This window comes from Apostichopus japonicus, chromosome 10, assembly GCF_037975245.1.
Source record: "Apostichopus japonicus isolate 1M-3 chromosome 10, ASM3797524v1, whole genome shotgun sequence".
In the NCBI taxonomy this organism is placed as follows: domain Eukaryota; kingdom Metazoa; phylum Echinodermata; class Holothuroidea; order Aspidochirotida; family Stichopodidae; genus Apostichopus; species Apostichopus japonicus.
This window is the reverse complement of record NC_092570.1, coordinates 5,426,221-5,439,198: the sequence shown is the minus strand read 5'-3', so window position 1 is coordinate 5,439,198 and position 12,978 is coordinate 5,426,221. Positions and strand designations below refer to the sequence as shown.

General features: G+C 39.1%; 1 protein-coding gene across 4 annotated transcripts in view; it reads right to left on the bottom strand.

The window, feature by feature from the left end:
- LOC139975148 (histone demethylase UTY-like) overlaps positions 1 to 12,978 on the bottom strand; it is a 90,643-nt gene that overhangs the window by 40,311 nt on the left and 37,354 nt on the right. The window contains exon 1 of one of the 4 annotated variants that reach the window (XM_071982793.1): positions 4,307 to 4,435. The exons of the other annotated variants lie outside the window; for them this stretch is intronic. Within the exon in view, the coding sequence (XP_071838894.1) occupies positions 4,307 to 4,371 (65 nt within the window). The 5' untranslated portion in view covers positions 4,372 to 4,435. Of the gene's footprint in view, positions 1 to 4,306; positions 4,436 to 12,978 lie in introns of those variants that run through there. 4 annotated transcript variants of the gene reach the window in all.

The window sequence follows — 12,978 nt, the reverse complement described above, 5'->3', positions numbered from 1 at the left end:
TCTATTCAGACAGCGATACCTGTTGACACCTATGATATCGATGTTCTGGTTTCGATGACAGAACAGAAGGGATAAGTCCATTTCACACTAATTCATGACATTATTATACAAATACCGACAAAATACAAGCAGTGTCTTAGGTCATCCAAACCCCCCTACACAATGTAAACATCATTTCAAGTGATATTTACATGTATATAATTGTTCAAACTTGTATTGATGTTATTTATTTTATATCAATAGGACAATTAAATGAAAGTTTTTAGAATGAAATGCTCAAAAACTAGAAATGCTCAAAAATGTTGGTGTTTGTTGAATTTCGGAAAGAAGACAATGTGGGTGTCAGTGGATGCATAATACTTAATGTTGTTGTTAGGTTTTGTAAATCTGTTGGCTGGATGAGAAAGTGAAAGTTGTGATATTGAAGACAGGTATTAAAGCTTGTTTGGTAATCTAAAAAATTAATGTTTCATGAATACAATGATGTAACTTGTTTGTAATCTATATCGGTGGTTTGCAACTATAAGAGTGCATCACAAAAATTGAAAATTGTTTCAGACTGGCACAAGGATTTTCTAAAGCTTGGAAGATTCATCCACAGGTTTCCCGCCCATGTTATTATCTGAATACGATCAAATCCAAATGGTCCAAGCAAGCTTGTGCATCCATTCTGAAAGGCAGGGGAGATGGGGGGGTCATGACTCGGCCACCTCAGGGAAGATCCTGGGTTAATCATGTTGATAAAAATTTAAGCTAGACTAGTTGTCTGTCTGCTGCAATTAAGAATGTTCAATATTCTGTTACATTGTTTTGCACTATGATTTTAAGATCTATCCTACCTTGTAGCAGGACTGTAATCATGGATTGGCAGCTTGAGCGGAGCTCACTCCAATCTTTCAATCAAGTCCTTGCGGTAGTCAGAATTCCACTTATGAATGAAATCCATTACTTGCAACAAAGCATACATACCTTGATATATATAGGATTTCAGCAGTGAAAACATACCTCCCAATCTGAATGAATGCACATTTTGACACATCGTCAAATGCATTCTTTTAGTAACGGGGATCCATCATTCAAAACCGGGACCGAATGGCAATTTCTGCCCAAAACAAAAATATTCCCTCCTTCTAAAACAGGACATTGATGAAGGCAAGCAATCATTGTGATGAAAACAGAAACAAAAGCAAGCTAGCAAAACAGGCAAAAATGGCCTCTTGAGTTAAAAGGCTCTCAAAGGGTAACCAGAAATATTTTGACCAAGAGCAACAGGTCTTAGACGTGAAAAGCACCAGGCCTGATGACAGTCGAGGCTGAAATCACAAACTAAGTTGGCATGACATTGCACATAGGTTACTATACGGTCGAAAGTGCATGGATTAAGCACCCCCAAGGAAATGGAACTCTCCACGGCGAAAAAGTAATTTTCATTACAAGTAGATGAAGCTGTACTAAGTAGTTAAAGATTATAGGATGGCTACACAGTGACTGCGACTGATTAAACTCTCTATTTTGGGCTTTTGGTTGTAAAAAGGGAAGACATTCTGTCCAAGCCGTGTGGCATTCACACATGTTGGAATAGGTATATGATCAAACTAAGAGATCTCTGTCATTAACTTAAAGTCAATTGGCTTCTTCTCAGTTGCATACACATTGTAAATGGTTCAATCTGACACTGAAAATTTGTGTCCCACAAATTTTGTGTCATTTTTATATTTTTTTATTTCCAAACCTTAACACAATTTCACACACCAGTAAAAATGTCACCTTTCAATTTAGTGGACTCAATTAGTCACATATGAATTCAGAATATACCAACATCTTTCCATAATTGGTGGGGGACTGGTACCACTAGAATGAAGCATTAAAAAAAAAAAAGAAAGATACAGTGCAACTTAATACACATCTCATTTATAAGTTGCACAATACTGTAGAAGACCAAACATCTTTCTCTGTGATACCCAGACAACTTTAAACAACAAATGAGCAAACCAGTCCTTGACAAAACCAGACATTTCAGGCAATAATTTATAAATCCGATATCGCATAGAAAAATGCTATGCAAAATGGGCAACATATACAAGAGCCAAGATGCATATAGCAGTTATGGCACACAAGCATAGTAATAAGTTATATGAAGCATATTTTCAAGCCTTCAAAACGGTTACAAAAACTTCCCTGCATATTTTTTCATTGTAGGTGTGCCTTATGAAAAATAAATTTGTGCCACCATGCCCCTTAACTTTACTCTCATGTTCTGTCAGTTCCTCCCAAAATACAATTCTATAAATATAGATACAGATATTGATATAGATATAGATATACCTGGGCCAATTCAGGTGAACAAACTTTGTGGTATTAACTATGATAAGAAGTGCAATGAAGCCACCATTTGGGAGGTACTGGGTGCAAGATATGGATAACTGAAGCTAAGGGTAAGACAAGGTTTTCCCCAGAGAAAAGTATAAATTCAAATAAACTAAACCCTTTCAAATGAGTTGCCAAACGATTTAATGTATCCATTTAGGTTTGCACTTAATACACAAAGATCACTTACTTAGACTTTGTGGAAAATTGACAACCAAGGTTCTCTAAATATTTTTATACATGAAAGTTTTCTGAATTTAGAGCAAGCAAAAACATTTTCCATTTATTTGTGATCATGAAAACATAGCCCAACACTCCATTTCATTCACACTCCACTCTTAGGCCAGGGATCAACACAACAGATCTTCATCAATATACCCAACTGTTGTTTTTTTTTTTTTCTTCTTTCAACCATACTTTCAAGTCCCAACTTGTTTAGAAGTTACATGATTGACAGTGGTTTTGTGCTGGGTACAGCAGGGAATTCCATGTGTTAATAATAAGTAGGCATTCCCAAAATAACAACAGAACTTTTATTCCTTTTATACCATGCTACCACAAAATGCTTTGCCACAATGCAGAATAGTTCATCGGCTGCAGACTGCAGGGGCTGGCTGGTGTGTACAGTCTAGTTTCAACATTTAAGTGATTGTTACAATAAGATAGAAAAATAGGTTTTGACCTTGGAAAGCAATTTGCTAGTACCCGCACGCACGCTTCATTGAGTCCATGCAGTACTTGATGAACCAACATTGTCTACATTCGAATTGAACTTAGTGTCACTGTTTTGTGTGACCAGAAACATGTAGGACTGGCAGACTAACATTTGATGTTGTTCACATTAAGAAATTGACCTCCCTAAGATCAACCAGGTTTTTCGATCCCTCAGTAAGAACACTAAGGTCTGACCCTGATTATACTTTACATGTGTTTTACACTGGTCCTTGATCTCTCTCCCCCACCCCCAAACCACCCCCCCTCCTCTACGATCAGATCCACCATTAACTAAGAACACTGACTACAGATCTCATCTTAATGAGATATATTTATTTATATACAGAATCGAAGTCGTAGTGAGTTTGAAAATCCAGAACAGTGACAAAAACTTGCAGCCTCCACATATAAATGTTCACACGAAACACATTGATTGCTCTCTATCCCAACTGTCTGAGCCACCGTACCATCTAAGGGAACACAACACACAGCTAACACTCACAACCTCTACTACTACGGCAAACTAACAACCAATTAGGCATACACCAGACATAAACCACTACTGAATATACACTACGTACTACGTCTATTGAAACAAGACCTAACACAATCTATTATAACAGGAACAGACCAATTGTCTACAGCAGCAACACTGGCTGGTAAACACAATGATCTATCTAGAACGGTAAAAAATATCCCTTGATTAACTCAGCCTGTTTCCCATTGACCCTCTGCTGGAGTTTTGGTCTACAGAAATGAGGGATTCTTCGCATAATATGCATGGCTGGAGCAAAACCGACTGTCAACAAACCCCTCAGCAGCTGGCCAGCAAATTTTCAGTCCGCCGCTGATCGGCTGCAGAGATATGAAAGGTTCGGGAAACTCACCACTGCTGTGTGTGAACAGTGTGAGTGTGTGGAAAGTATATATGGCCAGCCAGTGCAGCAGATAATATTAAGAGGAAAACAGCAATGCAATACTACTAGTATGTGCTATGGTGCTATGGTATGGTGCTATGGTATTACTGTGTGAAAACAGCTTACTGATTAGTTCCAGTACTACTGGTGTGTGGATGCATAGTCCATGTGTTACACTGTAGATTACAAGTAGTACATCACTTTGAGTAATTGTAACCAACCACACAAGGTGAAAGGCATGGAGAATTACCCTAATACTTCTATAGTCTAGATGATGGGGGAAATGCATGTGACAGAAGCCAACTCACTCGGGTTTTACTAGGAGTCTCCCAGTCTGTAAGGCAATACCACAGTCTCCTGATGTAATGCGCATATTTTAGCAAAATCTGATCTCTAACTTTTGGGTAAAACTGCGATCAGAAATGGGCTGCACTGCACGTTCACCTTTCTTCACACCTACCTGCCTTAGGATTGTGGAGAAAATTCAGTTCTTTCATCGCATAATGATGGCATAAAATGATAACGCCTATGTCATTGTGTTCAGAAGCGTTAACAATAGCTCGAAAACTACTGTACCGTAACATATATAGCCTTTGTTATTGTTGCAATGTGTACAACCCCAAAATGTGTATAAGCTATCTACAGTACCTTTCATATTAACGATATCTTGTTTCTGCTGGATTTTGTCCACTTCTGCCAATTCCCCCCACCCCCCCTAATATCCTGATATTTTGGGATGTAACATTTTTAAAATCTCCCTATTTCTCATGAGAGACAGGTTTAGCAAGTATTGTTTAGGGAATACAATAAAAGTAGATATTACAGTACATCTACTTATCATCCCACATCACATTGCAATATTGTTAGAGTATTCTCGTAGGTGGAAAGCACTGCTTACAACCCTTCATTCCACAACTGCAAGACGCCTTTAATACACTTAGTGCTATATAATATATCGTTTTTGTGTTGTATAGCGATGGTGACCGTCGCAGCGTAGCGACCTGTTGTAGACATGTATCTCTGAAGAAGAAAACACAACTCCCTGGAAGAGTTTTGAATGTTAAACAAGAGCCATTAGATATGAGAAGAAAATCAACTATATTGTGTCAAATTGATTTAGTTAATTGTTAATAATTCTAATGAGTTCCTTTAATGTAGTGATTTGGGACATATTTTTACAGGTAGGTCATACTCAAGATGACAATATGTCTGTTAAGTTGTGTATGTTGGTTTTGAACTAAATTTTGACTTTGGACTTTATAGTATCTTTGCCAAAAACAACATCGGTTTTGCTACTTACCAAAGCGAATCAACATTTCACATTCTAGTTTACAAACGTCGTCCCAAGTACTGCCTTTTGTACTGCCTTTATACGTCAAATCGGAGCTTCACTCCGGAAGAGTGTTGGTTAGAATTTTGAATTATAGATGTTTTGACCTTTCTATAGCATCATGGTTGTTGGTAGGACAAAAAGCCAACTTTTCTTGCAATATTTTTAAGCCTTCAAACCACCTGAGACCAATATTAAACAAATAAATAATATAAAAAAAAACTATGGTGCTTTTTTTGTGTTGATTTGGGTAAAATCCTTGACTCGGATATTGTCAACAATGAACACAACAATCTAGTTTATTAGCTTGGGCGGTCATAGGGCAATTGCCAATGAATGAAGTCAAAAGTGGTAATTTTTTATATTTTTTCGAATATGCTCTTTTGCACGTTATTATTCTGATTTGCCAGAGATGACTGTCTGGATGACGATATGTTGAGAAACGAGAAACTTATTAAATCATTCACTCATGAATATTCATTTGGCCAAAAAAATCTAAGAGGGCATGGAAGTTTGATCAATTGCAATTTCGATTGAAGTAATATTAAAATGAGGCAGAAAAGCTGCTGAAGTACAGCAGGGTAGCATCTTCCTTTGCTTTGGTACAATGGGTTACCAGGTCACTCCAGGCAGGGTAGAGCCAGGGTGCAAATGTTGTGAGGAGACAGGTAAACTGAGGAGTGAAGAGTATTACATCACTTCTGTCAGCAATGCATTGGGTTCAGAACGCTTCAACAATGCACTGGTCAACTTAAATGAAGTTCCATGGCTTCCTCAGGAACTAACACAACAAGGATAATACTTCAGGGGTTCTTGGGGGAACCACTTGTTGTTTTCAAAAATTTCATCATGGAGTGGGCCATGACCTGAAAGTGGGTCAATGGGGGGGCGCAATCTTAAAATGATACCAATTCAGTCAGGTTAGGTAGTGCATTAAAGAGAAATAACAGCTAACGTTCAAATTTATCCGTCACTTATTCAAAGTTAATGCTTCATTCAACAAATTTAACACTTCTATAGAGCAGAAAAACTGGTGATGGCCGGTTATTTTTAGGACATGAACTAAAACCAAGAGGCTTTAATGGCACCCTAGTTGATTCCTTACAACTCAATTGACATCTACGGAGTACGGACCATTCCCATCTTTGTAGACTACCAGAGTGGGCAAATGGAACAGTTCCATTATATAGGGAGGGTCCAGGTTTTAAAACAATAGCCTTAGCTACAGTAAATCGAAAGTGCAGTTTTGTGTGGAGACAGGTAAGTGCTATGCAAATGATAAAAGGAAATTATCGAATATCATCCATGTTACTGTTTGTTAAAACAATCATCACTGCAGGACTTAATTACAAGTTTTATGCAAATCTGAGACGTTTTGGGCTTGAATAACAGATCTGTTCTAGAACTAGATGAATATACACTGCAAGAAGCATTATCTCATTTTCACCTGATGCCTACTCCATCACCTGGACATGAACACAATACAATTGTAGTTCTCATTCACCTTATCTGTATCACTGAAGAAGTGATTAAGATACCCTGAATTTTGGACTTGACAATAGACATGACAATGATCTCACCCTTCCCCCTCCCCCCATCCCATCCCACCCCACCCCACAAAACTAAAGAAAGGCAGCAAATTCGGTAATCATGTAATAGAGCCTTCCTTTCTTCCTTACCACAAGGTATTACCTTCCAAATGCAGACAATAATCACATGCAGAGTCTGTACTGTTCTCTTTCCAATGTTAGAGAAGCCACGCAATATGGTGCAAACTACAAAGCGTGGTAAATGACGATGAGAGGAAGGGTTCTCGTGACTGTCGACTACGAAGAGACGAGAAGCAGTCGAGAAGAACGGAGCTCTCCGTGTAAGAGAGGGATACCCATTACAGATTTAACATATTGTCGGTAATCGAGAAGCAAGTCATGGAGTGCATTATACATGTGCCAGACCCATTTATAACAAACTGTGACAGGATGGAAAACCTTTGGTGCCTTTAAAGCAACTGTACTCTTCAAAAAGAAGAATTAAAAATTGGCAGATTACGCATTGAAGGATGATGTCCTCAGACATGAAGGGTCCAGAGGACTCCCGACCAGGGTCGTGAGTATACATACCCTCAGAGGCGAATGCTTAGTCTGATTGACCAAACTGTCTGGACAGATGTCTGGACTAAAGAGGAAATCCCTTCATTAAAACATGGCCGATTTTACTTTGGACGTTTAGATTTGATGTCATCACTAAAGGATGCATTCTTCTACCTCACGCTAGTTTTCGGAGATACACCACAGAGTGTTGTGCAATCGGTTAAAAGGTTAAAAAGTCAAAGGGTCAATCGGTAACAGTACCAAACTTTGGTTCATAGACATTTAGGTGATTATTCACAATAAATAATACAACAACGAGAGTAATTATCAGCCGATATTTCACGTACAGTACTTTCATTCAGATAACTTAAAATTGGAAAGCTAGGAAGGAAGAACTATCAATTGATGATATCAGACCATGAAAGACTGGCCACTGGCCAGTCATATTATTTTTGCAAATATCTACAGTGAACTGTCACAGCCTTTTGACAGACTCGGCTACACACAGGTTCCAACATTACTGGTTCACTTTAAATACGACACACCCGACAGCATAAAACTTATTCAAAATTCCCATTTGTTATCAGGGGTTTAGGCAGCTAGCCGCTAGCCTCCACAACCCCCACCAAGGGCCCCCTTGACTCTTGCCTTGAGGGGCGATCGCATGGTGATCCCAATGATGCCTTCTTCATCATGTTGCCCGAAAAAGGTAGGACACCCACTTTAAAAATTTGGACACCCACATCTATCATTTCTGCCTCAACTCCTGCTTGTTAGCAATGAACAGGTTACCTGGAACAGGAGGATCATATTAAAAACATGTTTTCTCCTCAAAAACCTACATGGATATAATTTATACATCAGCAAAAGCCCCAAATTGTGGATATACCACAGCCATGTTAAAGTAGAACGATAGTGACAGAAAAAAAATCTCTCATTTTCATATATAATGTAGTTTACATGTTACCAAGCAACATATTTTTTTTATTTTCCAAATAGCACACCGGAAAGTTATAAAAAAGGGAATTAAAACATCGTTTTTTCGCCTCCGTAATTTAGGAATTTGCAAACACTGCAACGACCTTGAACAGCCCTCAGGTCAGTGAATGACGTCACTGTGATGATCTTTTCTGTTGTGCACTGTTCAGTACGGAGCTGTGCGTGCATTTCGTGTCAGCATAACTGTTATTTTCCGGCGTAATGTTCAAGACATAAATAGATAATGAATATCATAGTGTTTCTTGATTTCTTCACCACGTGTTTACAAGTTTTTTTTTTACGAAATTTGCGGCGATTTCGCAACGATTTCCCAATATCTGAAGAGGTAACTCGCAAGCTGACCCAAAGTAACGTAAATCTCAAGATCACATTTTTGGCGGGTTTTATACAGAGTGATGTATGAATGTGCTCACTTACCAGTCAAACTGGCACAATAACAATAGTGATGATAGTCTCAAACGTAGATTAGTATAACATCCGAACGAAAATCCAAAGTTCCAAACAAAGTAGATTCGCTTGTATGCACTAGGCCTATTGTAAAACATAAACGTTCCTTGTTCCGTGCGTCATTAAATCCAACAGAAAGGTTTCATTGAGCTTGAAATACAACCGTATTTGAACTCAATCGAGTTGTTAGTCTACTGAGCTCGAACAATTTTTTCACTACATGCAATGCCTATTGCGTTTATTCACATGCATGCCTCGTGGTTTGGGCTTCAGGAGGAATCGTATTCTAGCCCAACTTCACGTAGGTCCGCAAACGGTACTTTCACACTGTGCAAACATAAGTGACAGTGTGCGCTACCGTAAGTAATACTTACACGATGTTTTGTTTCGCTCGAGCATACACATTTCCTATTCGCATGGGCGGGATTACGGGGGGGGGGCAAGAGGGGGCATTTGCCCCCCCACTTTTTCCCAGACCTTAGTTTTTTTTTGTCGTTTTTGCAGACAAATGTGCACAACCCTAATCGAAATTATTCCCCCACAACAGCTCTATCAAAATAGGCCTATTTGATTCGAATCTAAGTCGAATTTGTGATTAACATAGTAGCATGAAGCATGCAGAATAACTGGAGCTAGAGCTAGCACATGGTTCGCAGCACAGGTTACGAATCCTGGAGCTAACAAACTAGCGATTCAATTCTGCATGTGATGTGCTACAGTGCTAGCTTCAGGAATTGATTTGTGATTGAGATTTGAATTGAGAAACGATTTACGAAAGCCAAATTTGCATATTGGGTATATCAATAATTAAATTCAATATACTGACACATGACACCCCCCCCCCCCCCCCCGTGTAATTCAACAATATGCAATGGCAATGCCGATGTAATTTCTTTACTGCTCGAAATCCTGGAATGATGCATGCAAATCGAATAATGTAAATTACAAATTGGCACTAACACAGTAACACATTAAATACATTGTTACAGTATACAGCACTCGGCAGTTTCGGTAGGGCCGATAAAGTAATGTGTGGCTTTGAGTTCCGTTTTCGGATCTATTCTCGATGATGAATGAAACGTTTGGTTTTGCATAAAAGTGGGGGGGGGTGAAGGTATGTTCAGCCCCCAATATTTGCCAAGTGCTCCAAGAAGTGGGGGCCGCGGGGAGAATTTCGAAATGGGTGCTGAACATATTCTTGATCGGTAGAATGCACAATATACTAATAATTTTAGGGGGAAAGAACTGTCTATATGTGATTTATTGTTACCAGAGGTGTCATATTTGCTGATGTAGGATTTCCTTTTTGCTTAAATTTCGACGCTCCTTGCCAACCGATGATGGCGCTCCGCTTAGATACTGACGTATAACAAAAGTTGTACATCACCATCTGACCATATGTTATACTATCAATCCTCTTCAAATTGTTACACGATAATTAACTATCTAGATACAATTGCAGACATGAGATCCATATTTCAAGGATGGGTACATGCAGCTTAGAGCACTCGGGAAGTGCCGTTTCCGGCCATCTGGAGGGTTTGTAAAGCCAAAAAATTTCTTATACGCTCCGCGCCAACCGATGGTGGCGCTCCGCTTAGATAGTCTTGATGGCAGGTTTGCCCCCCACTTCCACAACTCAAATCCCGCCCCTGCCTATTCGTATTACATTTAAAGTGGTTTAGAGGGTATGAACACATCTCTGCCCCAAAAACCTCTGCCTAAGCGACGTCCATGCCCCAATTGAAATTTGCACGTGGATTCTCTCCTCACATAGTCATTAGGTTGTTCACGTCTGACATGTCTTCCAGTTCCAACACTTACTGTTGCATTTATCGGGATATATATAAATAACGCGGCATAAAAGCATCAATCTTTCAAACTTTTATTACTTTAGTGACCTTGCCACACGCAAATTTCAATTGGGCCCGAGAATCATCTTCTGTGAAGTGGGCAGAACAAACTGTCACATTCTTGCCATGAGAAACTCCTGGTGCGATGGAGTCTTTCCTGGTTCTCCTCACAAATCGTATCCAGAGTTTCCGATATCTCTCACTACTTTTTCCGCTTGGAAAATTGAAAAAACTTATTGTAGAGTCCACATTCGTTCTGTTGCATCCCCCTACAACGCAATTTCTTGGATTTTGCTAGTGGTTTACGTTGTTTGTCGAGTCCAATATAGAGTAGGTTGCAACTAAACTTACACACTAAGTGCACACTGCTGAAGTACACTACGCCGAGCTCACGTTGTTATCATCATAATGACGTCACATGTCACTGTAGATCACGTGATCATCATATCGCTTTTCGCGAAAAGCCCAATTTTTGTTTAAAAAATCAACGAGTTTAGGAATTTTTTTTAAGCCTTTCCCAACATCGGATTGACTTGAATTTTCACATGTGTAAAATGGAAACCAACTAGAATACTCTTGAATAAAATCGTATTTTTTCGTCGATGGTGAAAAATTACTATCGTTCATCTTTAAATGTGTCTGGAAGAAAGTGGCATTACAAGAGCACAGAACGGATGTTTTGGTATCAAAGCTGTATCGACTTCATTTTCTATGCAGCAGGCATGAATAAGTTTAAAAACTAGAGCAGCAATGCCCGATTAAATTTTGCGCCTAAATGGTCCCAAAATATGTGGCCCAAAGACATTGGCTCAAAAATATATTTGGCCCCCAAAAATTTGGGCCCAGATAGTCCCAAAAATATGTGCCACAAATTCAAGCCCAAAGCATGTGCCCCAAAATGCATTTGAGGTGGAAATAAAGTTTGGGCCCACCCGGCCCAATAATGGGCCAGGATATTTTTTTGGGGGTCCAGATGTCCCAAAGAATGTTGGCCTACACATACCAGCTATTAACCAACAACTGTATATATCAAGTTAAGCAACAATCCAACTTAAAAGGGGAAGTTCACGATAAAACCAGACAATTATATGTGATAGGCAATGAATATTTCTAACTAATACACCCGATTATATTGGATTTTACCAAAATGAGTCCAAAAGATTCCAAGTGAAACAGTCGTCGCCTCTAATTTGAAGAGCGGCTATTTTGTCTTGGATTCTATAATGTAGCTTCATGGTATCATCATCCCCCGAAACAGCTGTTTTTGGTTTGTTTTACAACGAGGTAAATGAATCTGGAGAAACTATCACACAGTAAATACGGGCGTACGCGCGTACCATGTATGGAGGGTCATGTGATGTGTTCCAGGGTGGTACTAATATACTACTCTCCCTATTACGCATGATTATTTCACCCAACTAGTACGTAAATGTGTTTGCGTGCTTAGAGCAGCAGACGACACCCGTTACCTAGCAATAACCGTGCCTGTAGCCTAACGTGATAGCTATATTCCCGTCGAGCAGCATTAGGCTCTGTTCCATGGAGAATTCCGTGGTTGCACTGAACTAAACATTTCCCATTTCTACATTAACTTATAGCGTGTATTAATAACGTTAGGCCATATGAGACAAAGCTTGCCCTAGGGCTGTATTAATAAGTAAGATTATGTAGAAAGCCTGCCTTCATTCAAGAGAATAAGGTTGAACGTTAGCATATTAGCACTATTTCGTAGGCCTGAAGTACCAGTACCTTCTTATGCCGTTATTTCCCATGTCCGAACCGACCAATCTTTCACGAAGTCACTAACACTGTTCTCGAACTGCTACAGAGAAATATCAGTATAGTACCACCCTGGAACACATCACATGACCCTCCATACATGGTACGCGCGCACCCAATTGACATGAATCCTCCAGATTCATTTACCTCGTTGTTGTTTTATATGTGAGGTGGAACATATGTACAAAATATCACATTTTCATTTGCTGAGTTCAAACATGATTGACCAATCAGAACATGCAACAGTGCATATAGGATTTTGGTGTGTAAAATTTCTCACATCTCTCCATTGAAATACTGTGTAATGTTCGATAAAATCTAAACATGAACTACTTTCAAACAACTACAGAGTAGTAGCAAGTACTACAAATCAAATCGTTTGTCAATTTCGGACCCTGCAATTGTTTATATTACTATATTGTGGCTAAATTGTGGGCATGGCAGCAAAATGCTCTATAGCCTTACACTAATAGGCCTAATAG